Below are 21750 nucleotides of genomic sequence, written 5' to 3'. Positions count from 1 at the left end.
AGAGTCATGGCTTTTCGAATAAAATTCTCGGTAATCAAATTTTCGGGTTATGACATAAATGACATGAGACTTGGAAATTTACTTGATCTTAGTATGATCTTAATATTTCAGGTTCGATTTTATTTGTTAACAAACTTTTTGAGCCATATATCTCACTTTACACGTAAACGTGTGAAACAATTGTAAAAGAGGCAGTACAAATTAATTCGAGATGCACGTAAGTTAAGCCGTAAGAGGGTAAACATTACCCTCTTATGAGTTTTAAATAGTACCACATCTTATGATATCTCGCACTTAATTTGTGCAATCCGTCTCCCGTAAGGACCACCTCATTTTAATAAAATGCGGACCTCCCTTTTTCGATTGAATTTCGATGATCCGAGCCGCTCAATGTGTTCAGAACGTGATTTTAAGGGTACTTACAAGGAATCAGCAAAAAAAATGACCGGAAAGAGCTTCATCCGAGCAGTTTTTGTTTGTTTTTTATCGAACAGTTCAAACAAAAATTGCTCGGATGAAGCCCTTTTCGGTCATTTTGTTTGCTGATTTCTTGCGAGTACCCTTAAAATCACGTTCTGAACACATTGAGCGGCTCGGATCATCGAAATTCGATCGAAAAATTGGAGAAATGAGGAGGTCCGAATTTTAACTAAAATAAGAACTCACTCATTTGAGACTGACTGTAATTTATGAGATTATATCTCCGATGTGCGTTTAATTTGGTCTCTAAAAGTACGGAGTAATTAAAACACCGGACATGTAATTCCCATGAATATATAATCTCTTCTGATGCCGATGATCATTTCGAATTAAATAAATACATTTTTTTTTAAATTTCCGAAAGACTATGCTGGCTTCAGAGCCGGCTTATAGTCAAGGCAAGGGAAGCGGACGCTTCTGGCTCCCGAAAAAAATTAAAAATGAGGGTTTCCAAATTTTTAGGATTCCTATATATATATATATATATATATATATATATATGAGGAATTTTCAAGTGAGGGATTCCTTATTTTGTTAAAATGAGGGACTTTCATTTTTCGATCAAATTTTAAAAATCCGAACCGTTCAATGTGTGCAGAACATAATTTTAAGGATCCCCGCGAGAAATCAGCAAAAAAATTGACAGGGAAGGGCGTCATTCGAGCAGTTTTTTTTTGAACCGTTCAATGAAAACTGTTCGGATGAAGTCCTTCCCGGTCATTTTTTTTGCTGATTTCTCTCAGGGACCCTTAAAATCACGTTCTGATCACTTTGAGCGGCTCGGATCATCGAAATTCAATCGGGAAGGGGAGTCCCGCATTTTAATAAAATGAGGGATCTCTCACCGGAACCTAACTCATGTATGTATATATGGTCCAAAAAAAATTACACTAGCCTCCTTCTCACAAAATAGGCCCAATTGAAATTTAAGAGCCACAAAATAGGTCCAAATTGTGGAATATACCAGTTACAGTTGCATTGGGGAAAAGACGCTTTTCAAAGTTGAAATTGATCAAAAATTATCTTCGGTCAACCATGTCTCAAGAAAGATTAAATGGATTGGCTATGTTGTCTATCGAGAAGGAATTTGTAGAGACCCGTATTATTTTTTTTAGGCTATATTTTTTTTTTTGGTTAATGTATAGCCCGTCAAGATAGACAGTGCGGATATTCGGTGTGACGTGTTCGTGGGAGGATATAAGGGTAATTGTGTGAAGAGTGCACGTGTGAGTGTGGTGCGAGAAGCGGGGGATTGCTCCCCACTTCTACAATTTCCCCAGGAGACTACTTTCTCACATTTCTCTTTTCTCACTCTCTCGGCACTCTCTCCTCCTCTCCTCCGAAAAACTTCCTCCTCTCTTCTCTCTTCGATTTCATCTACCTAGGGGTTGATTCCGGACAAGGTCCGAGAATTAAAGTTGCTATACGGCGCATGGGCTTTCCGAATAGCCAAGAAAAATCATGATCGGACCGCGTGGGAGCTTGGTTGACTTGGTCAAAGGTTCGGGTTTTGCTCAAAACCCATGAGGTAGGGATCTCTTACTCTTGTTATGCGTTTATACGGTGTTTATGTACCTAGATCGTGCTTTGTTTCGTTTTTTGAGGTTGTTTGTTCCATTTCCGAAATTCTGCAGAAACAGGGTCTTTGTTTTTGGGGTTTTACGCCTTCTTAAACTCATGATAAAATTTTGGTTCCTTCGTATGAAATAGAGTAGACTTAGAGCCCGTTCTAATGCCACTGGAATCATACGAAACCATTGAGAATTGAATTGATGGTGATTTTTAGAAAACTGGTCTGCAATCTGTCTCGTGTTCTGGATGTCAGCCCACTTCGAATGGCCATAACTTCCTCGTCCGATGTCCGTTTCATGCAAACTTTATATCGATTCGAAGGTCTTGAAGTCAGCTTTCATTTGCCACTAGAATCGTCTTAAAACTCTTAGTACACAGAAAGTTATGTCCGTTTGAGTGGAGGTGTGTCAATCTGTCATGCTGCGCGACAGATTCGTGTAGCCTGGGAAAACCCCTGTTTAACCACCCTTTGAGGGCAGATTTGACAAGGTTTCCTTCGTGACTTTTAAGCTTCGTTCAATCGCGCAACTATTGGGACTAGAATCACTCAAAAATATTAAGAACTCGATTTATAGTAATTTTCAGAAGATTGAACGAAAATTTGAAAATCTGGGCAGGGTATCGGGCTGCGTTTTCTTTTTATTGTTTGTTATGGTTAAATGATGCTATTGGTTATGGGTTCTTGTGGGTTTTAAAGATTAGTAAGTTGGTGATAATTTGGCGTTGGAATCATTGAAAAATATTGAGTATGCAATTTTTAATGATGTTGTATAATCGTTTTAACTCGATAATGGGTGTGAGATTGATTATGGATGGATTGTGCATAATGAAGGATGTTTATGGACCTATGATTCGAGTGTTACGGCTACGTGTGACATCGAACTTTGTATGTATCATGGTGTGGCATGTCATAGCATATGGACAATGGATGGAGTCGTATCCAACTTCGGATGTCAACGAAGGTTACGGGGCCTAACACCGCCCGGAATTCATGTCAATATGGACGGAGCCCGGTTCACCTCATTGGTGGGACCTTGGCGAGGGTTACGGGGCCCAACACCGCCCGGAATTCTCGTCAATATGGACGGAGTCCGGTTCACCTCATTGGTGGGACCTTGGCGAGGGTTACGGGGCCCAACACCGCCCGGAATTCACGTCAATATGGACGGAGCCCGGTTCACCTTATCGGTGGGACCTTGGCGAGGGTTACGGGGCCCAACACCGCCCGGAATTCACGTCAATATGGACGGAGTCCGGTTCACCTCATTGGTGGGACCTTGGCGAGGGTTACGGGGCCCAACACCGCTCGGAATTCACGTCATTATGGACGGAGCCCGGTTCACCTTCTTGGTGGGACCTTGGCGGGGGTTACGGGGCCCAACATTGCCCGGTGCATTGCTTTGCATCACATATCACGCATTGTTGATTGGTTGAGCTAGACTTATGACCTGTGTTGCTTGAGAAATGAAAAGAGAGATAAAGTTGTTAATCTAATGTTTGGCTTGTCGTTCGACTTTGAACCGTATCTTGGATTACTATTCTTCCTCACTGAGCCTCTTGTTCGGTACAAATCAAGGAAACTAGTTCTTGTTGCATGGAGTGGCTAATACTTGAGAAATGAAAGATAAATTAATTATGTTAAAAAAAAGGGAAATCCAATGATATGTTTGTGCTGTTCTGCTGATAGATATACTCATTGTTATTAGCGTCTTGGGGTTCGTTGTACATATATAATGTTGCTCACCTACCAATGTTGGTGCATGATCATCACATATTCGTATGGATCGAGGCAAAATGGAGTAATTGCGTAGCGATGGACAAGTGACGGTTGAGGATAAGTTGTGGTCTAATTAGGATAATTCGAGTTGGTTTATGCTTCTAGTTTGACGCATGAGCTGTTAGGAATACCTTTATGAAATTATGATCCCCTGGTTGTAGTATGCTCGTTTGTGGTGGAAAACTCACGTTTCTTGTGGTATCTCGTCTCATCACTCAGTCTAGGTGTATGATTCATCACATTTTCATATAGCTTGCGTATAGATTTTCCTACTGGGCTAGTGTAGCTCACCCTATCATTTTCAGGTACGATTCAAGGAAGTTGACATGGAGTACATGTTGTGCATTTGTGACCAAACCTTTAAAAAGGTATTTAAGAAGGATTTCATAGCACAAGATCTGAAAGAGCATTTTTTTTTTTTGGAAAGATAGTATTTGTAAATTGTAATAATATTTCCCTAGGATATTGGTATTTTGATGATTTAGGGCCTTCGAGTTGGAATATAATATTTGTTTTATTTGAGAACATTGAACAAAAAGATCTTTTGGGATATTATTTGTATTACAGCGAGGATTTTATTTATTAAAAATGTTTATTATTTATATTGAAAATCGAGGGCGTGACAGAATTGGGGAAGAAGCTTGACTATGAAGACTTAATCAGTGCGTTTGCAGTAAAAAGTGCGAGAAAAATAATTTTCAAATGATGGATTTTGAGGTATGATAAATCTTTTGTATTGATTTTTTTTTTATGACTCTTTGTAAACCACTTTTATATGAAAAATATAGGATAATCTCATTCAAGAGGTTCACTTCCGACTTCCAAAACTTATGAGCCGGCCTTGGCTGGCTTGCTTGTCTTTATGCAGTTTTATGGACTGCATGGACAGCGAGAAATAATGTTGTCTTTAACAATAAAGCTAGGGAGAAGGATGAGATGATAGACTCGATGAAGATAAGAATTCTGACTTGTTCATTTGGGGGTCTCAAAACTGAAATGAAAGGTAATGATTTGGCCCATTCATTACCATTCATTTTTAGTGGCAATGTACCCTTTAAATTCCTCTCGTCATGACGAAGTAGTAATTCACAAAAAATTGACAAAAAACTAACAAATATGATTTTTTTTACATAAAAATAAAAAAATAAACCATTTGACTTATTAGGCCGAACAACCAATAATGCAAAGGCTATTTACTAGGGGTGTCAAATGGGTGAGTTTGGGCCAAAATGAGTAAGTAGCAAGTGGGTTGGGTTTAATAGGTCATTGACCCATTTAAACCCATTAATTATGAGTCTAATTACCCATACCCAACCCAACACATTTATTTAAAAGCAAACCCGACCCGCCCATTAACCTAATTATATACTATATACTAAAATGACTAAAATACATATGTACAATAAAATGACCATATTACCCCTGTAAATTTAAAGGACTAAAATACCATATACACTAAAATTACCATATTATCCCTCTACTACAAAATGACCAAATTACCCTTGTACATTTAATTACCATATTTGTCGCTCTTAATTACCGAATCGCGGCGTATTCAAGTGGCTTATTATTTTTTTGTTGTCTTTATTCAAATATTTTTCGCATTTGTTAGTTTTTTGTCAAATTTTTGAGAATTATTGCTGTAAAATCCTGACTTTTAAAATTCTAGTCACGTGATTCGAATAGGAACTTGACACTCTAATTTAATTCTAATAGTAAGTTAGGCTACGCAAAGTGTATCGTGATCTGAATGAATGTGGGAATTCTGATTTAATTTCGTAAATACTAAGGGACAATTGAGTTACATCTGATACACTATACGAGTTATTTTAAGTTAGGATTTTTCTTTGAAAATTGAACACCACTACGATGATCCTCATATTTTTATTTATTTATGTTGAAATTATAAGAATTTTTGGAGACCGAAATTTGTACGCGAACGGACCAGAATAGCGACGATCGGGCGCGAAGCGCCACGTGGTGCAACGTGGTGACATGTGGCATGCATGGGTGATTGGGTGTTGATTCAACATCCACCGAACTATATACTCATTTATATGGATATTATATTTGTTAATTACTTTTAGTAATTAGGATATATATCAACCTCACCCTTTTTTTTCCTTCCACCGTATACAGAGAGAGAGAGAGAGAGAGAGAGAGAATAGGAATCTGTGGAAAGAAAAGAACAGTTCGTGCACCCCCTCCTCTGATTCAAACCGACCTTCGATTTCCTTCCGCACGCCGCCGGGAAATCAGTGAGCAATCTCTTTTCCCTTCTCTCTTCTCCTTCCTCCTTCCATCACCCGACCGCCGCACTCTATGGAGCCATGGCTGCTGGCCCTTCCTATTTTATTGCCCCTTTTCCCCAGCTTCTAGCTAGACACGCAGAGGCAACTGCATGATCTAACCCGTCGCCGCCGTGCAGGTGTGTGCGTGTTATACACCAGTAAACCACAAGTAAATACCTCTCTGTATATAAGAACAGGGCTAAGATTCTAAGTGGATCCAGTAGAACTAATTACTCTTTGAGGAAATAAACTATTGGAAGTGTTGTATGAAGTTGGTCATAATTAACCATCAGTTTGGTTAACTCTGTCATATACTAAAGTTTCTTTAAATAACGTGAAGTTCCTTATTGAATTAATTAGTGTTGCGATTCACAAATTGACCCCGAGCTTGGATTATCGAAAAATAGCCTTAACTTAGGAAGATGGCTGAAACTAAGTTATAAAATGATACTATTCTAGTTTTAGCTAAGTTGGTAGTAAAGGTAATTTTGTGAATAATTGTCACGATAATTATGTGTTTAGGTGCAAGTACTGTGGAGAGTGAAGTGATCGAGTGTAAAGTGGCCACTAGTTCTTTTTGGTGAGTTGTGTATACCTTAGTTACATGTATTTTCTGAATCTTTGGAATGAAATGCCATTGCTTGATTTTACTGGAAAGTATGAAATTTGAGAATCTTACTTGGTTGAAATTGATGAAGATAAATGGGAAATACATGCGATGGCTTGTTTATAAATCTTGTGTGTTAACGGATAAATCTAGACCATGGCAATATGTTTTAAGACTTGAATTTTACTTGTTGCTGGTACATGTTTGTGATAGTGTGCATAATTCATTCGAACGGTGTCCCGAGCGCTAGGGGACGGGCAAAGATACTAGTGGTATGAAGTAATAAGGTAGGAGATGCAGCCAGGCATCACCGGGTATTGATATCATACCACTCTTCAATGGGGTCGCTCTCCAACCGACTTGCAAAAATACCGTTGAATGCTATTATCGCTCAAAAGTGCAAAAGTTGAAAGAAAAATGAAATGAAAAGGTCCATCTCTTGGACCGAAGAAATGAGCTTTCGGACAAAAATACATGTACTGGATGGTCAACGAAATATTTGAAATGTTGCTCTGAACTATTTTATAATGTGGAGTATTTCCATGGTCAAACTTGTAATTTTGGTATACATTTCTCACCCGAGCTTCGGCTTATGAAAACCTTTTCCAATTTTTCAGGTTAAGGTAGATAGCAAGTTGTGGGCCGATTGAAGTGTTAGAATTACTGTGGAGAATCAAGTGGTGTCTAATGGTTTGTATTTATTATACTTGTACACTTAGAAGCTCTGGGATTATGTTATTTATTCTATGCTTCCGCATACTTTGCTTATATGCTTTATAATGACAATGAAGCGAGAAATCCCTAAACTAGAATATGAGCAGGCCTTTGGCGGCTTAACACCCGCTTGGCCGGTCACGACTTCCAAGGTAGGTTTTGGGTCATGACAATTGCTTTGTCATGACGAGAAGAATCTAAAAAGTAAATAATTACGATCGAAATTCATATTTTTTTGAATAAAGACGAAAAAATTGGTTTATTTTTGTCTTCATTCAAAAAAATTTTACTTTTTAGGTTTCGATCATAATTTTTTACTTTCTAGATTCCTCCTGTCGTGTCGAAGTAATAATCCACAAAAAAATTAATGAAAAACAAACAAATGCGAAAAAAATTGAATAAGGATAAAAGAACAAACCACAAACAAGCCAACTTTCCATTCATGATAAGTTGAATTTTCCATTCGATCAAAATCAAAATTAGCCCGTTCCGAGAAAAATCGAATTTTTTTGTCTTTGTTCAATTTTTTTTCTTATTTGATAGTTTTGCGTTAAATTTTTGTGACTTAGTGATTGGTCTCGTTGAGAAAAATCGAAAAAGTAAAAAATTATGATCGAAACTCATAAATTTTTTCAAAAAGACAAGAATAAGTAAATTTTTTTTTTGTCTTATTGACTTATTTTTGTCTTTATTCAAAAAATTATAAGTTTCGATCAATTTTTTTTACTTTTCCGATTCCTGTCGTCGAAACAAATTAATAAGTCACAAAAATTTGACGCAAAAACAAAAAATGCAAAAAAGATTTGAATAAGGACAAAAAAATAAGTCACTTAACTTTTTAATCCAAATCCTATGCAGGACTAATATATTTGGACGCGAGTGATTTAACACATAAGCATTGAGTAAACGCTACACAGAGAGAGAGAGAGAGAGAGAGAGAGAGAGAATCATTTCATTCCTGGACAATGGAGTACGTGCATAAGAAATGGATTCCGTCGGGGCAGACGACTTCCGCCGTTCAGCTTTATTTTTTTTGGTGGGTTACTTTTATGATCCATTGGGTCATTTAAGTTGACCAAATTAATGCCCAATTAATAATGGGTTGGGTTGGGTCTATTTTTTAGTTGATGGGTATAGGTTTGTTAATGGATCTGGGTTCAATTTGCCACCCCTACTATTTACCAACCAATTTTAATTTTATGCCAGTAACTTGACCCATGGTGATTGGAATTTTTTGCCAGTAACTTGACTCTTTACCAAACAGCTCACGAGTCAACATCCGATTCCAGCACTAGAATTTGAACTAGTATTGTTCTCCCCTTCTACTGTGCCTAAAATAGATGGCTACCCAACTACTTACGTTACGTGCAATCAATGCATGCAAGTGGGTCTGAAATATTCTTCACCAATCCATTCTCACCCATGCAATGAGAGAGAGAGAGAGAGAGAGAGAGAGAGAGAGAGAGACAGAGAGAGACTTGAAACTTCGTTCATATTGAATGGCTTCCAGTTCTACTCATTTCTTTCTTTGAATCTCGGAATGACAAGTCTTCTTGAATATTTATCGATGCGTGATCAATATTTTCTTCTATCATTAAAGTAAAGGTAAGATTGTCTGTTAACCTTGAGGATGGATTTCTTTCTCGTTGAATGTTTCCAACAGTGCCATATGGTATAACAGAAGATTCCGAAACAATTCCTACAAAAACAATTAATAGGACTCCTCACGAATTATGGAAGAAGTTTTGGGGGATATGTGAACGACATGGTTTTGGTTCTAGATGTCCTAACATTGCCCCAAAACTATATATGTAGATGTAGTTTTGGGCGCGCTGCAAATGGCAGTATTTCCAAGGCGCGCTATAGGCACCCGAATTCCTTCTCGATGACCTAAGTTTATTTTTTGATGGTAAAAAACAAAAAAGCTTGACCATTTAGAAGGAATAGGACTACATAGTCTTTGGGGCGCTGCAAATCACAGTCTTTCCAAGGCGCTACACAAATTCCACCCCCCACCAAGGAATAGGACTACATAGTCTTTGGGTGCGCTGCAAATGGCAGTCTTTCCAAGGTGCTATAGGCACCTGAATTCCTTCTGGATGACCTAAGTTTATTTTTTGATCGGCCAAAAAAAAAACTTGACCATTTAGAAGGAATATGACTACATAGTCTTTGGGACACGGCAAATGCCAGTCTTTCCAAGCGGCCCCCCCCCCCCCCCCCCCCCCCCCCCCCCCCCCCCAATTAAAGGAATAGGACTACATAAAGGTGAGCAAAAAATCCGTCAAACCGCAAATCCAGTCCAAATCAATCCAAATCGAAAGGTTTTTGTTCGGTTTTTCAGTAGCATGGTTTAAAAATTAAAATTCGTGTTATATGGTTTGGTTTGTAGATTCACGGTTATGGTTCCAAACCGATCCAAACTGTATAATATATATAATTTAATTATGATTCACCAAATAAATATGGCTGCCTTAGTCAACTATTTTTCCAATTTGTTGATCCTATTAAATTCACCATAATATTTAGTTTTTTTTCTTCCCTGCTAAGATATTTTAGACTAAACTTCTATATAAAACGATTCACAACCCTTTCCTAATTTCCTATGATTATTAATTTATTATACACAAAAGGCATATTGGATCACCAGAATCAATCAACTTTCACGCCCCAATTCCTAAGTTTCTATACATGAAAACCAATTCCAATATCTATTCCTATAATTCCTTCACTACCAAGCCTAATTACCCTATTATTTTTTGAAGATAATAGCTTAGTTTAAAGCAAATCGTGGTTTAAAACAGAAACCAATCCGAATTTTAATGGTTTGGATTGGTTTGGTTCTATGTCTTTTGTGGGTTGGTTTGGTTCTCCAATTTCATAATCCGTAAGTATTGATTTGGTTCTTGGTTTACTTTAAAACCAAACCAATTCAGACCATGCTCACCTTTAGGACTACATAGTCTTTGGGCGCATTGCAAATGGCAGTCTTTTCAAAGCGCAACAGGCACTCGAATTCCTTCTAGATGACCTAAGTTTATTTTTTGATCGGCAAAAAAGAAAAATGTGACCATTTAGAAGGAATATGACTACATAGTCTTTGGGGCGCTGCTAATGACAGTCTTTCCAAGGAGCTATCCGAATCCCCCACCCACCTCGTAATCACCTGGCAGTATTAAAGAATAGGACTACATAGTCTTCACAGTCAGATAAATACTACAAGATCTAGTACAGAAGCTCTCATTCCTCTCTGAAGGAACATATCATGAGGATATTCCCACGAAATTTTGCTTCATTAGCCTTTGGAATATTCATTTCCTTCACAACTTTTGCCTCTGCAGCCACTCTTCTTCCCCCTGATGAAGGTATTCAAACATAATTTCATTTATTCATGAGAGAGATTCAAAATTTAAGTTTTCTTTATTCTTGATTGTTTTCCATATCCTTTTCGGGTTTTTTTTCTTCCCTTTGCACATACAACAGGGGGAAATTGTTGTACTTTCCCTTGACTTTCCTCTGTTTTAGATTCCATTTCTTTTTCCTTTCCTTTCTCTGGTGTGGCTTTTACAAGTTTCAAACAAAGAAAAATGAGAAAAAGAAACTAGATTTCCTCGAGAAATATCTTTAATTTTCTTCTTTCACAACCCAAGTAAAATAAAAAGAATAAAAGTTTTCCTAAAGGGTCATTTTATTCTAAAGGGTCATAATCAATTTTTGACTCTAAGGCTCTTGTTAGTTAGCTCTAAGAGATATTTGATTCTACGACTTTTTTAGAACTGACTAACAAGAGCTTTACGGTAAAAAATTAACTATGATTCTTTAGAATAAAATGATCAGAGAAATAAGATTTTCGCACCGGTTTAAACAGATTGAAAATTAGAGCACTTAATTTTTAACCATATTTTTTTTAATATAAACGGTCTATACCTAGTTGAAAAATTAATTGCTCTAATTTTCAATCCGTTTAAACTAGTACGAAGATTTTATTTTTTTGATCATTTTATCCTAAAAAATCATAATTGCTTTTTGACTCTAAGGCTCTCGTTAGTTAGCCCTAAGAGACATTTAATTATACGACTTTCTTAGAGCTGACTAACGAGAGTTTTATAGTAAAAAATTAATTATGATTTTTTAGGATAAAATGATCAGAAAAATAAAATCTTCGCATTGGTTCAAACAAATAAAAAATTGGAGCACTTAACTTTTTTTCTGTTTGGTTTTAGATGGAAGGGTGACGGCAAGTGTTGAATTGATGAGTTTTTAGAAAGCTCAGGTGTTTATATGAAATTTAAGAAAGATCAAGTGAATTGTGTGAAAGGTCAGGTGTCTACGTGAAATTTTCTCTTTCTTCTCTCATAATCAAGCACATTAAACAAAAGAACAGAAATTTTCCGTTAATTGTTATGTTATACTCTGTTTTACAGATTTATTTACCCAAATTTTTTTGGAAACTTGGTTGGTTGATGATTCTTGAAACTTATTTTTTCATAATTTTCTGGAAATTAGATCATTTTTCTTGGGATAAAAAACACATTCCACAAAAATGGATAAGATAGGACAATAATTACTGCTTATATATCCGATATTTAGTTTTGTTTGTGAATTGGTTCTGGAAATTATCAAAAGACAATAAAGTTGTGGGTTTTTTTCAACACAATTTTTTTTACAGTGGAAGCATTGAAGGAAATTGGGAAGACATTGGGGAAGACTGATTGGAATTTCAGTGGTGATCCCTGTACTACTTTTTCCACCGTTACAGTTGAGCCAATACTACTGTTTGGGGTTTCAGTTGGTTTTGAGAATTCGGTCAACTGTACTTGCTATGGAACCACCGTCTGCCACATTACTCGCATGTCTCTCTCTCTCTCTCTCTCTCTCTCTCATACTCTATTTCTTGGAGAGTGGATCCAGTCAAGTCTGGTATTGTCGCAAGACAAGATCGCGATGATCCGTCGTATGATTCCTATGTGTGCAAAATGAGACTCTTTAACAACTATGCAAAAAGTATAGTTTATCGAAAAATCGGTAAATACTTGCTCGAATTATATTTGCTTGAAGAGAAATAGACAATCAGAGTATTTCTATTTCCTTGTCACAAATGCGAGACTTACAAAATAAACTGTTATGATCGTTGAATAACATGTGATCACTTTCCCGTTTTGCATCAAGTAAGGAATCATGTGAGGGATCATTTGATTCAGTATGCTTCTCAACTCTTGAGCTTTTGTGGATCTAAACAATGACCAAAATGGTTCATTTTGTCGAGAAGATCACCACCCCAAAAGTCATTTGGACGGGATATCTTTTCTTGAGAACTTAACGAGTTTTAGTAGTATTTGAACTTATTTCTAAAACTCGTTAAGTTCCCTATCTAAAAATATTTAGAATCGTTCATTTTGAATGAGCTTTAAGTTATTCAATCTTTGGTAATTTAATCTTTTTATAAATCATGAGTCAAACGAGGTGAGTACAGGCCTCTTCCAAAGGTAAAGTGAATTTTCAAAATAATTGAAGCTTATGTTTGTATAAAAATAAGTCGATCTTGAATGAGCTTTTAACAAAACAAACTTGACTTTAAATAACTTCGATCTTTTATGAGCCCTATCGATAACATTGTCGAATTCTATGATAATTCCTACTAGTATTAACCAAAACATATATAAACAATGTTAAAAACAATACAAATTAGCCAATTTCAACAGGTAATTATCTAGTCAATAATCACACATACTCAAATCTTGGTGAAATGCAGAGCATTGAAAGCACAGGATCTTCAAGGCACGCTCCCACCAGAATTGGTGAGACTCACTCGCCTCGAAGATATGTAAGTAACCCATATGCCATACCTATAATAAACGGTACGATCTAATTAATTTGCCATAAATACAGCTAGTACTATATAGTGGAGTATGGTTTTCTGTCAAATTTTTTTAGACTAATTATTGAGAGTTCTTTCTAATTTTTTTTGTTTTTAGTGATTTTTTTTATTTCTGGTCGTAGTTTTTTACTTTTCAACTCTCTCTCTCTCTCTCTCTCTCTCTCTCTCTCTCTCTCTCTCTCTCTCTCTCTCTCTCTCTCTCTCTCTCTCTCTCTCTCTCTCTCTCTTGTTTTTTGTTTTTTTTTGGTCTTAATTTTTGAGAATTGACTTTCACACTCTCTTTTATCCAAATGCACTCCTTTTTTTTTTATTTTGTAGTGATGTGAAATTACATAATTATCCTTTTCATGTGTTAAGGGAAAAAATGTATGAAGGATAGTTTTGTAATTTTACATGAATGAAGACAAAAAAAAATTGAGTGCACTTAGACAAAAAGGCGTGTGAAAATCAATTACCTAATTTTTTACATTTTAAATTTGGGTAAATTCTGTTGACCTCTCTCAAGATTTAGGTTTGATACATTCCCCCCTCACATTAGAGAAAGTACACTAGCCTCCCTTTCAGTGATTGTCCCTTAAATCTAGCAGGAATTATCATTACTGCCCTGGCATGATGAATTTAGATTATCTAATTACCCTTTAGCAAAACTACTAAAAAAATGAACAAAATACCAAAACTATAATTTTGGCTAATTCTTTGCCCTCATTTCCTCTATTTTACTAAGCTTTTATTAGAACGTCTCCAAAATATTCAAAATTTAAGTAAAAAGCCTGAAAAGTCATCTTCAATGCTATACCCATTTTGAGTTCTACCCATTTTCTCACCCAAATTTGGGGAGACTCAAACTCATACCCATTTTCTTCAATCCCTATTTTCACTCTCATTAATTATAAGTATGTCACTCATTAATTACAAGTGTGCCATTCAATAATAGATTTGGGTAAAAATATGAATTTAGCTAGGAGATCCCTCACTCAAATCAAGCTTCCCACCCCAATCTCTACCCATATTTGGGTGAAAAAAAAGGATAAGGATCAAAGATGCTATTATCCCATCAAAAACTTTTACTTATTTGACAAGCATTTGCACTCTTATTCCCACAGTGATCTCACTCGCAACTACCTCAGTGGTACAATCCCTCCAGAATGGGGTTCCATGACGAAACTTGTCGCCATGTATGTGTCACCATTTCTGTACGCCTGTTTATGCGAATATTTACATGTTTCGTTACATCTTGAGGATTTTCTTGTTCTTAGTTCCTTATTTGTCAAAATGCAGCAACCTCGTCGGAAACCGATTAACGGGTCCAATCCCAAAAGAGCTGCGAAACATCAGCACGCTTGCAAATATGTAAACAAAAATCTGCTCACCCATTTCAATTCATGTTCATGCTTGTGAAAATTTTGAATGATTTTGTTGCTTAGGGTATGAATTTTGATATTTTTGTAGAATTCTGGAGTTCAATCAGTTGTCAGGACCCATTCCTCCAGAGCTTGGGAGTCTTCCTCTAGAGAACCTGTAAGACCCATGTTGGCTTTGGTTTTTATTTTATTTTTTTACAATGTTGGATATACTCGATTACGCTAACATTTCCAGTAGTCTGTATGGGAGCAAGAACACCTTGTCGGAATTCAAATAACATTGTATTGGTGCTAGATTTTTAAGAACAATTCTTCACTAGTTGGCTACATTTTATTGTTGAAGGCATTTGACTTCAAACAATTTCACCGGGGAGCTTCCGGAAACACTAGCAAAGCTGACCACTTTGAAGGACTTGTAAGTTCATTTTCTTTCAATTCACAATTTGGAATTCTTAGATTAGGCATGGCTTTTGAAATTCCTTTGAATTATTAAATTAATTCCTTAGTATAATGCAGTCGGATTGGTAGCAACTACTTTATTGGAAAGATACCAGATTTCATCCAAAACTGGATAAATCTCACCAGATTGTGAGTGTTTGACCTATTTTGATTTATTCAATGATTGTTTAGCTTGAGAATATTTACTCGACCACGTTTCTATTTCAATCCTGATGTATGCAGAGATATTCAGGGTAGCGGTTTGGATGGACCAATTCCTCTTGGCATTGGTCTTTTGACAAAATTATCCAACTTGTGAGTGAAAGCAGAACCCTCTGATCCCATGGCATTTACGCATGCCACAATATTGTATGCGTGATCTTATTTTCTTTTTTAAATGCAGGAGAATCAGTGATTTAAATGGTTCCCAAGCATCTTTTCCCCCCCTTAATAATTTGACAAGCCTGGAGACACTGTAAGTTGATTCCTTCTTTGGAACCCTCTTTAAAGGATATACCAGTTTGTTTCTAATTTGAAGTGCTATGATTTGATTGTGTCACAGGATTTTGAGGAGTTGCAATATTAATGGAACGTTGCCTGAGTACCTTGGAACAATGACAAACTTGACAATATTGTTAGTAAATATATGCCTTTTCCACTTTTTTATTTCATATAACTGGTAATTTCTCTTTAAAGGCCCTTTGCCCAATAGCGTTGTGGAGAATTGTTTGTATCTTCGAATCACTCAGAAGTTCATAATTAACAAGCCATTGATAGATAGAATTCATCCCACTCATTTTGTGCAGAATATTTTTATAAAGGGCAAATTTCACTTACCTCTCCCAGAAAAATACAGAAACCTCCCCCGACATTTTTGAAATTGCACTAACCTCCCTTTGCTGTAGTTGTCGCTTGCAGATTCTTTAGGAGACCGTTACTAAGTACCGGAAATTGCTGATCTCACCAACTAAACCTAATCTTTTTACCCATTTTACCCTTTTAGAATGATGGTTTGACATGAATGCCTTTCTAAACTCAATTTAAAAGACACTAATGTCCCCCCCAATCACAATTTCTTAAAAGAGTTTTGCACATATGTAAGAATAGAAAAAAACATGGGAGAAACAAGCCTCATTCATTTTAATGTTGTGAGATTTATAGATTCAACTAAGCGAAAAAACAAAACTCGTTCATTTTTATCACCAATTTAAATGCCACGGTTGAAGGAAATGAGACAAGGGAGAAACATATTTTAGATAAAATAAAAATACTCTTGTGCATAACTTTTTAATTTGCACTAACATAGACGTCTTAATATGTTGTTCAAGTTATTAAATATCTAAAACCTATTTAAAAAGTTCTTACAATTATAAATCACCTATGGGTCTAGTTATAAGAGTTGACAACATGTTAATTTAATATTCAATCACTTTCCTTGACTTGTTAGTGAATGAAAAAAATAAAAGGTGTAAGAAATTACAAAGAAAATAAATTTTTTTCCAGGAGAGGTATCTATTATTATTACAAACCTCATGGAAGATCACTGAATGGGTAAAATAACAGTTTTCGTTAATTGAAGTTACCCGACAAGAGTGACAGGGGAGGTAAGTGCAATTTCAGAAATGCGAGGGGCGGTTTCTATATTTGCCAGAGACCTCTGGGGAGGTAAGTGAAATTTACCTTTTATAAACTACCAAGTGAAATAATGGACGCAACTGTGGTTGAAGTTGACTACAGTATGCCACCTTTGTGAGAATTGAAACATATGCCAGCTTTTTGAGAATTGAAATGATTTTGATTCTTAACGTCTTGTTATTTTTCTTGCAGAGACTTGAGCTTTAACAATCTAAATGGGGTGATTCCGAACAATTTCATTAATCTGTCAACAAAAATAGAGATAATGTATGGATACCAACATCTTATATACTTTATGGTATTCTTTATTTTCCTGGCCAACTGGTCCCATTTGAAAATGATCGTACAATTTAATCAATCCCTGTAGCAAATTGAATTAGAGAAATGGACAGCGGCCTAAAGTAACCATGCACCCTTATTTATCCAACTAGTCAACACCTATGACAAGAGAATCAAGAAGTAGATAATTAGGCACTTTGTGAGCCTTCTGAAGAGCTAGAATCTCATAATACTAACTTATATTTGTTATAGGGAGATATTCCCGAACAAGCCCAATTAGGGCCCGAGCAAGTGGTATGTGGGACCACAGAGTAAGTAAGATAAGATAAACCGCCGTGCAATACAGTGGTCGACAATGTGGACCGATGACATGAGAAGTCATTGGTCCAGGAAGGTCGTACGGAGTCTTGGTCCCGTGAACATGAGACGTTATTGGACCAAGAGACTAATAAAGGAACAGTGACATGTGAAGTCACTGGTCCAGGTAGTTTGTTCGGCCATAGGGCTGAATAGGAGGAGAGCTCCTGAGAAGTTATCAGTCCAAAGGATGGATAAAGAACCAGTGATGCCGTATGTCACTAGTCCAAGTAGCCTGTTCGTCAATGAGAAGGCCAAACAGGAGGAGAAATTTGGGACAAAGCAACCTCAAGTGCAAGGAACACTCTGGAAGGGTGCAGAAACAGTGGTATCCCGTTAAGGAATGAGATCCCAAGAATATAGGATTCAGGAAAAATACCCAACAGGAATGGGATGTTCAGTCAGTTATGGAAAGAGAGTCCTAAAAGGACTAAGGTAATGAATTGATAAGGGAACGAGAATCCAAGATACCCTGGGTTTCCTATACGAGATAGGAATCCTAGGGCGATAGGGATACTTGGGTAGCAAACATCTATGAATCTATAAATACGAGGTAAACCTAGAGGTAAAAGGTACGCAATATGTTGCAATAATATACGAGTTTCCTACAAATAATTAGGGTTTATTGCTAGTACGTGATACTAACTTAGGCATCGGAGGGCCCTTGCCACGAGAGGCAAAGGTGCGCTCATCCCGTGTCTGTTTTGCAGATTAGTGTTCCGACGATGAACTAGGGTTCCAATAAAGAGGCATGAGTAGCCGTTACAATCTAGTGCTATTCCAAGCACCAATTGTTTTCATCCCCATACAATTGGCGTCGTCTGTGGGAAACGAACGAGTTCCCTCTGAAAAATGACCAAGGTGGAAGAAAATCCAATGACGCCGCTCGACCCAAAGAGTCTGCTAGGTGGGGGAGAAGATAAATCTCCACCAGGGGCTCTGAGAAAGCTCGAAGGTGGACATGGAAAAAAGGTGACGAGCAAGGGCCATCCCGTAACTATCCATGATGACTCCAAGAATAGGGAGGGCAGGACAGCCACGGAATCTACGAGCAGGAGTAAGTCCCATCGTGGGAGAGAGTCAGTTGCACACTCGAGAAGGGTGCACAACAGTGAAGATATCCTCGATAAAAAGGGACAGGAAATCGAGGAATATGCTCGTTTGATTAAGAAACGAGAGCATGAGATTCGAGAGTTAAAACGGATTCGAGAACATCCTAAAGATTCTGGACTTTTACGAAGAAATTCCAAGGGAGGCATGAATGCCATGGTGGAGTACAAGAAGGCTCCTTCACGAAGAAGAAGGAGTATGAGTCCTACTCCTGGGTGACATAAAGCTTCTCCACAAAAATGGAGGAGCAGAAGTAAAAGCCGAACACCAGAGCGGCGAAGGGCTTCTTCAAGAAAAAGGAGGAGCAAAAGCTGAAGTCCCACCCTTGAGGAGGAAAGGACCAGAAAACACCATAGGGATAAGTACGAGAGATCTGGTTCCGATTGTGAAGAGAATAGATCCAACAAGACAAAGGGACTAGAAGACAAGATTATGACTGCACAAGAAGCAGCACGAAAGGCACTTAGCAATATTGCATCCCCCCCTATTGCAAGAAAGTTACAAGAGGCAAGACTGCCGAGCAAGGTGAAGCACGGAACATTTATCCTTTACGAGACAAATGCGGATCCCATGGCACACATACAGCACTACCAGCAAGCAATGTTTATGCATGAGGGAGACGATGCAATTATGTGCAAGATGTTCCCATCGAGTTTGGGAAAGGTAGCTTTGTCTTGATTCCATAAGTTGGGTCTGCGCTCCATCCGAGGATGCGTACAGTTAGCCGAAGAATTCACTGCTTGGTTCTTGACGAGCAAAAAAGCACCAAAGACTTTTGAGAGTCTCTCCGTTATGAAGCAATAAGAGGACGAGCCGATTAGGGACTATGCGAAAAAGTACTGGGAGACTTTCAACAAGATTGAAAGTTACAGTGAGGAGTATGCAATAGTAACGTTCAAGACTGGGTTACCTGTTCGGGGGGAGCTAGGCTGATCATTGAACTTGAATCTTGTAGGAACATTGGCAAAACTAATGGAACGGATTGAGCAGCATGCCAGGAACGAGGATGACATATACTCCGAGAAGACGACAAGGTGGTTGCCGAGCAAGCCAAAGAGCTTGCGAAGAAGGTAGAAAAGCCAGAGCCCAAAACTTACAGGGAAAGGAAAGATATGAGTGGGCTAAGAAAGAGCCGTACAAGGAGAAACAAGCTCCTGACCCGAAGTCTTTCTTTTCAATAAATACGATTTGAAAAGAACCAATTTGTAGGGTTCTTTATCGAATAAAGAATCAGCCTTACTTCAAGTGGCCCCCAAGCCTGGGAGGAGATAAAGATGCAAAGCGAGATACGAATCAGCACTACAGTTACCACAAGGACTGGGGCCACATGACTGAAGACTATGAAATGTTTAAGAGACACCTTGATGATTTGGTCTCTTGTGGCTACCTTAAAGAATTTATCTAGGAAGACCCCAGGGATAAAGAGAAAATAATGGAGTTGGATTACGTACTAAATCCAAGGGACATAATCCATATGATACATGGATTGGCTCAGCCTTATAAGAGAAATGAGGTGAGGTTGCTCGAGAGGCATATTAAGCACCACCAACATGTGATGCAGTTGGGAAAGAAAAGAGGACGTGAAGAAGCATACAATGAGGGCATAATCTTCACGGATGAGGACCTGGGAGGAGTCCAAGTGCCACATAATGATGCTTTGGTCATAACCTTACGAATTGGGGAATATGACATGGAGAGGATCCTGGTGGACTCAGGAAGTTGCACAAAGGTGCTATATTACGATGCTTTTAAGAAGCTAGGACTGACCCAGGCAGACTTGGTACAATCAATGACCCCTTTGGTCGGGTTCGGTGCAGGAGCAGTCTGGCCATTGGGCAAGGTAACACTGCTTGTTCAGGCAGGAACAGTAGTACAGCAAACCGACTTCCTAGTGGTGGATATACCGTCTTCTTATAACGTGATTATAGGAAGAACGTGATTGCACAAGATGAGGGCAGTTTCCTCCACTTACCATCAGATGGTAAAGTTTCCAGAATCTAATGGCATTGAAAGCATTAGAGGGAATCAAAAAGTTGCCCAGCAGTGCTTGATTTCTATAATCAAGAAGGCACCGAAAGCAAAGTTGGTCCAAACCGTTGAGGTTCCAAAGCAACCGACCATCGAGGATGTCAGAGGAGACCCCGCCGAAAATGGTATTTCTTGATTGGAGAAAACCTGAATAAAGAAGAAGAAGAAGAGTTAGTGGAATTCCTCAAAAAGCACGTTGATGTGTTTGCTTGGGTACCCAAAGAGATGCCTGGGGTGGATGCAAACGTGATTTGCCATCATTTGAATGTTGATCCACAACATAAGCTCGTGACGCAAAAGAAGAGACGATCAGCCGTACAACACGTAGACGTTGTTATCGAGGAGGTTGACCGTTTGCTGGAAGCAAAGGCCATACGAGAGGTCTACAACCCATAATGGTTGTCTAACACTATGATAGTAAAAAAGAAGAATGGGAAGTGGCGTGTCTGTATGGACTTCACGGATTTGAATAAGGCCTGTCCAAAGGGTAGTTTCCCCCTCACAAGGATAGATCAATTGGTGAATGCAACAGCTGGGTATGGGCGGATGAGTTTCTTCGACGCATACCGAGGATATCATCAGATTGCCATGTATGGCCCCGATCAAGAGAAGACTTCTTTTATCACACCGAGAGGGTTGTACTGCTACAGTGTCGCCTTTTCGCTTGAGGAACACTGGAGCAACTTACCAAAGGTTGGCAATGATTATGCTGAGAAAGTTGCTCGGTAAAACTATGGAGGTTTACATAGACGATATAGTGGTCAAGAGCAAGGAAAGACATGACCACATAGTTGATTTAAAGGAAGTCTTTGAGATTCTGAGAGAATACAAACTGAAGCTCAATGCCTCGAAGTGTACGTTTGGAGTAAGCTCAGGAAAGTTCTTGGGTCATTTTGTGACCATAAGAGGGATAGAGGCAAATCCCGATCAAATTGTAGGGAGGTGTTCCCGAGCAGAGACATTTAGTCGCCGAACACGTGATGTTTAGGAGTGCAAGGTGAATACGACGGGATTCATCGCCGGACAGTATGGTGAACGGAAGTACGGATCAGTAGCATGGAAAGTCATTGATCTGTGAAGTCTGTTCGACTAGTTAAAGGTCAATGGCAAGTGAAGCCAGTGGCGTGAAACTAAGCTGTTCGGCACATAGTGACATTCTTATTACTGCTTGGACCAGATTACATATGAAGTCATTGGTCCAGGCAGCCTGATCGGCAACGAGA

The 21750-nt window shown here is 38.1% G+C and overlaps 1 protein-coding gene and 1 long non-coding RNA gene across 13 annotated transcripts in view; both read left to right on the top strand.

The window, feature by feature from the left end:
* The window catches only part of LOC131322418 (probable leucine-rich repeat receptor-like serine/threonine-protein kinase At3g14840), a 156536-nt gene that overhangs the window by 41075 nt on the left and 93711 nt on the right, over positions 1–21750 (top strand). The window contains exons 2-6 of one of the 12 annotated variants that reach the window (XM_058353742.1): positions 12111–12294; positions 13194–13265; positions 14423–14494; positions 14598–14669; positions 14769–14837. In XM_058353742.1, the coding sequence (XP_058209725.1) occupies positions 12111–12294; positions 13194–13265; positions 14423–14494; positions 14598–14669; positions 14769–14837 (469 nt within the window). Of the gene's footprint in view, positions 1–10590; positions 10807–12110; positions 12295–13193; positions 13266–14422; positions 14495–14597; positions 14670–14768; positions 14838–21750 lie in introns of those variants that run through there. The other 11 variants (XM_058353739.1, XM_058353737.1, XM_058353751.1 and 8 more) reach the window with 11 other exon arrangements.
* LOC131322441 (uncharacterized) lies at positions 1777–4440 on the top strand. The gene is made up of 2 exons (XR_009198841.1): positions 1777–2008; positions 4135–4440. It is a non-coding gene; the product is annotated as an uncharacterized LOC131322441 (long non-coding RNA).

The sequence above is a fragment of the Rhododendron vialii genome, chromosome 4a (genome assembly GCF_030253575.1).
Source record: "Rhododendron vialii isolate Sample 1 chromosome 4a, ASM3025357v1".
Taxonomy (NCBI): domain Eukaryota; kingdom Viridiplantae; phylum Streptophyta; class Magnoliopsida; order Ericales; family Ericaceae; genus Rhododendron; species Rhododendron vialii.
This window is presented reverse-complemented; position numbering and strand designations above follow the sequence as displayed.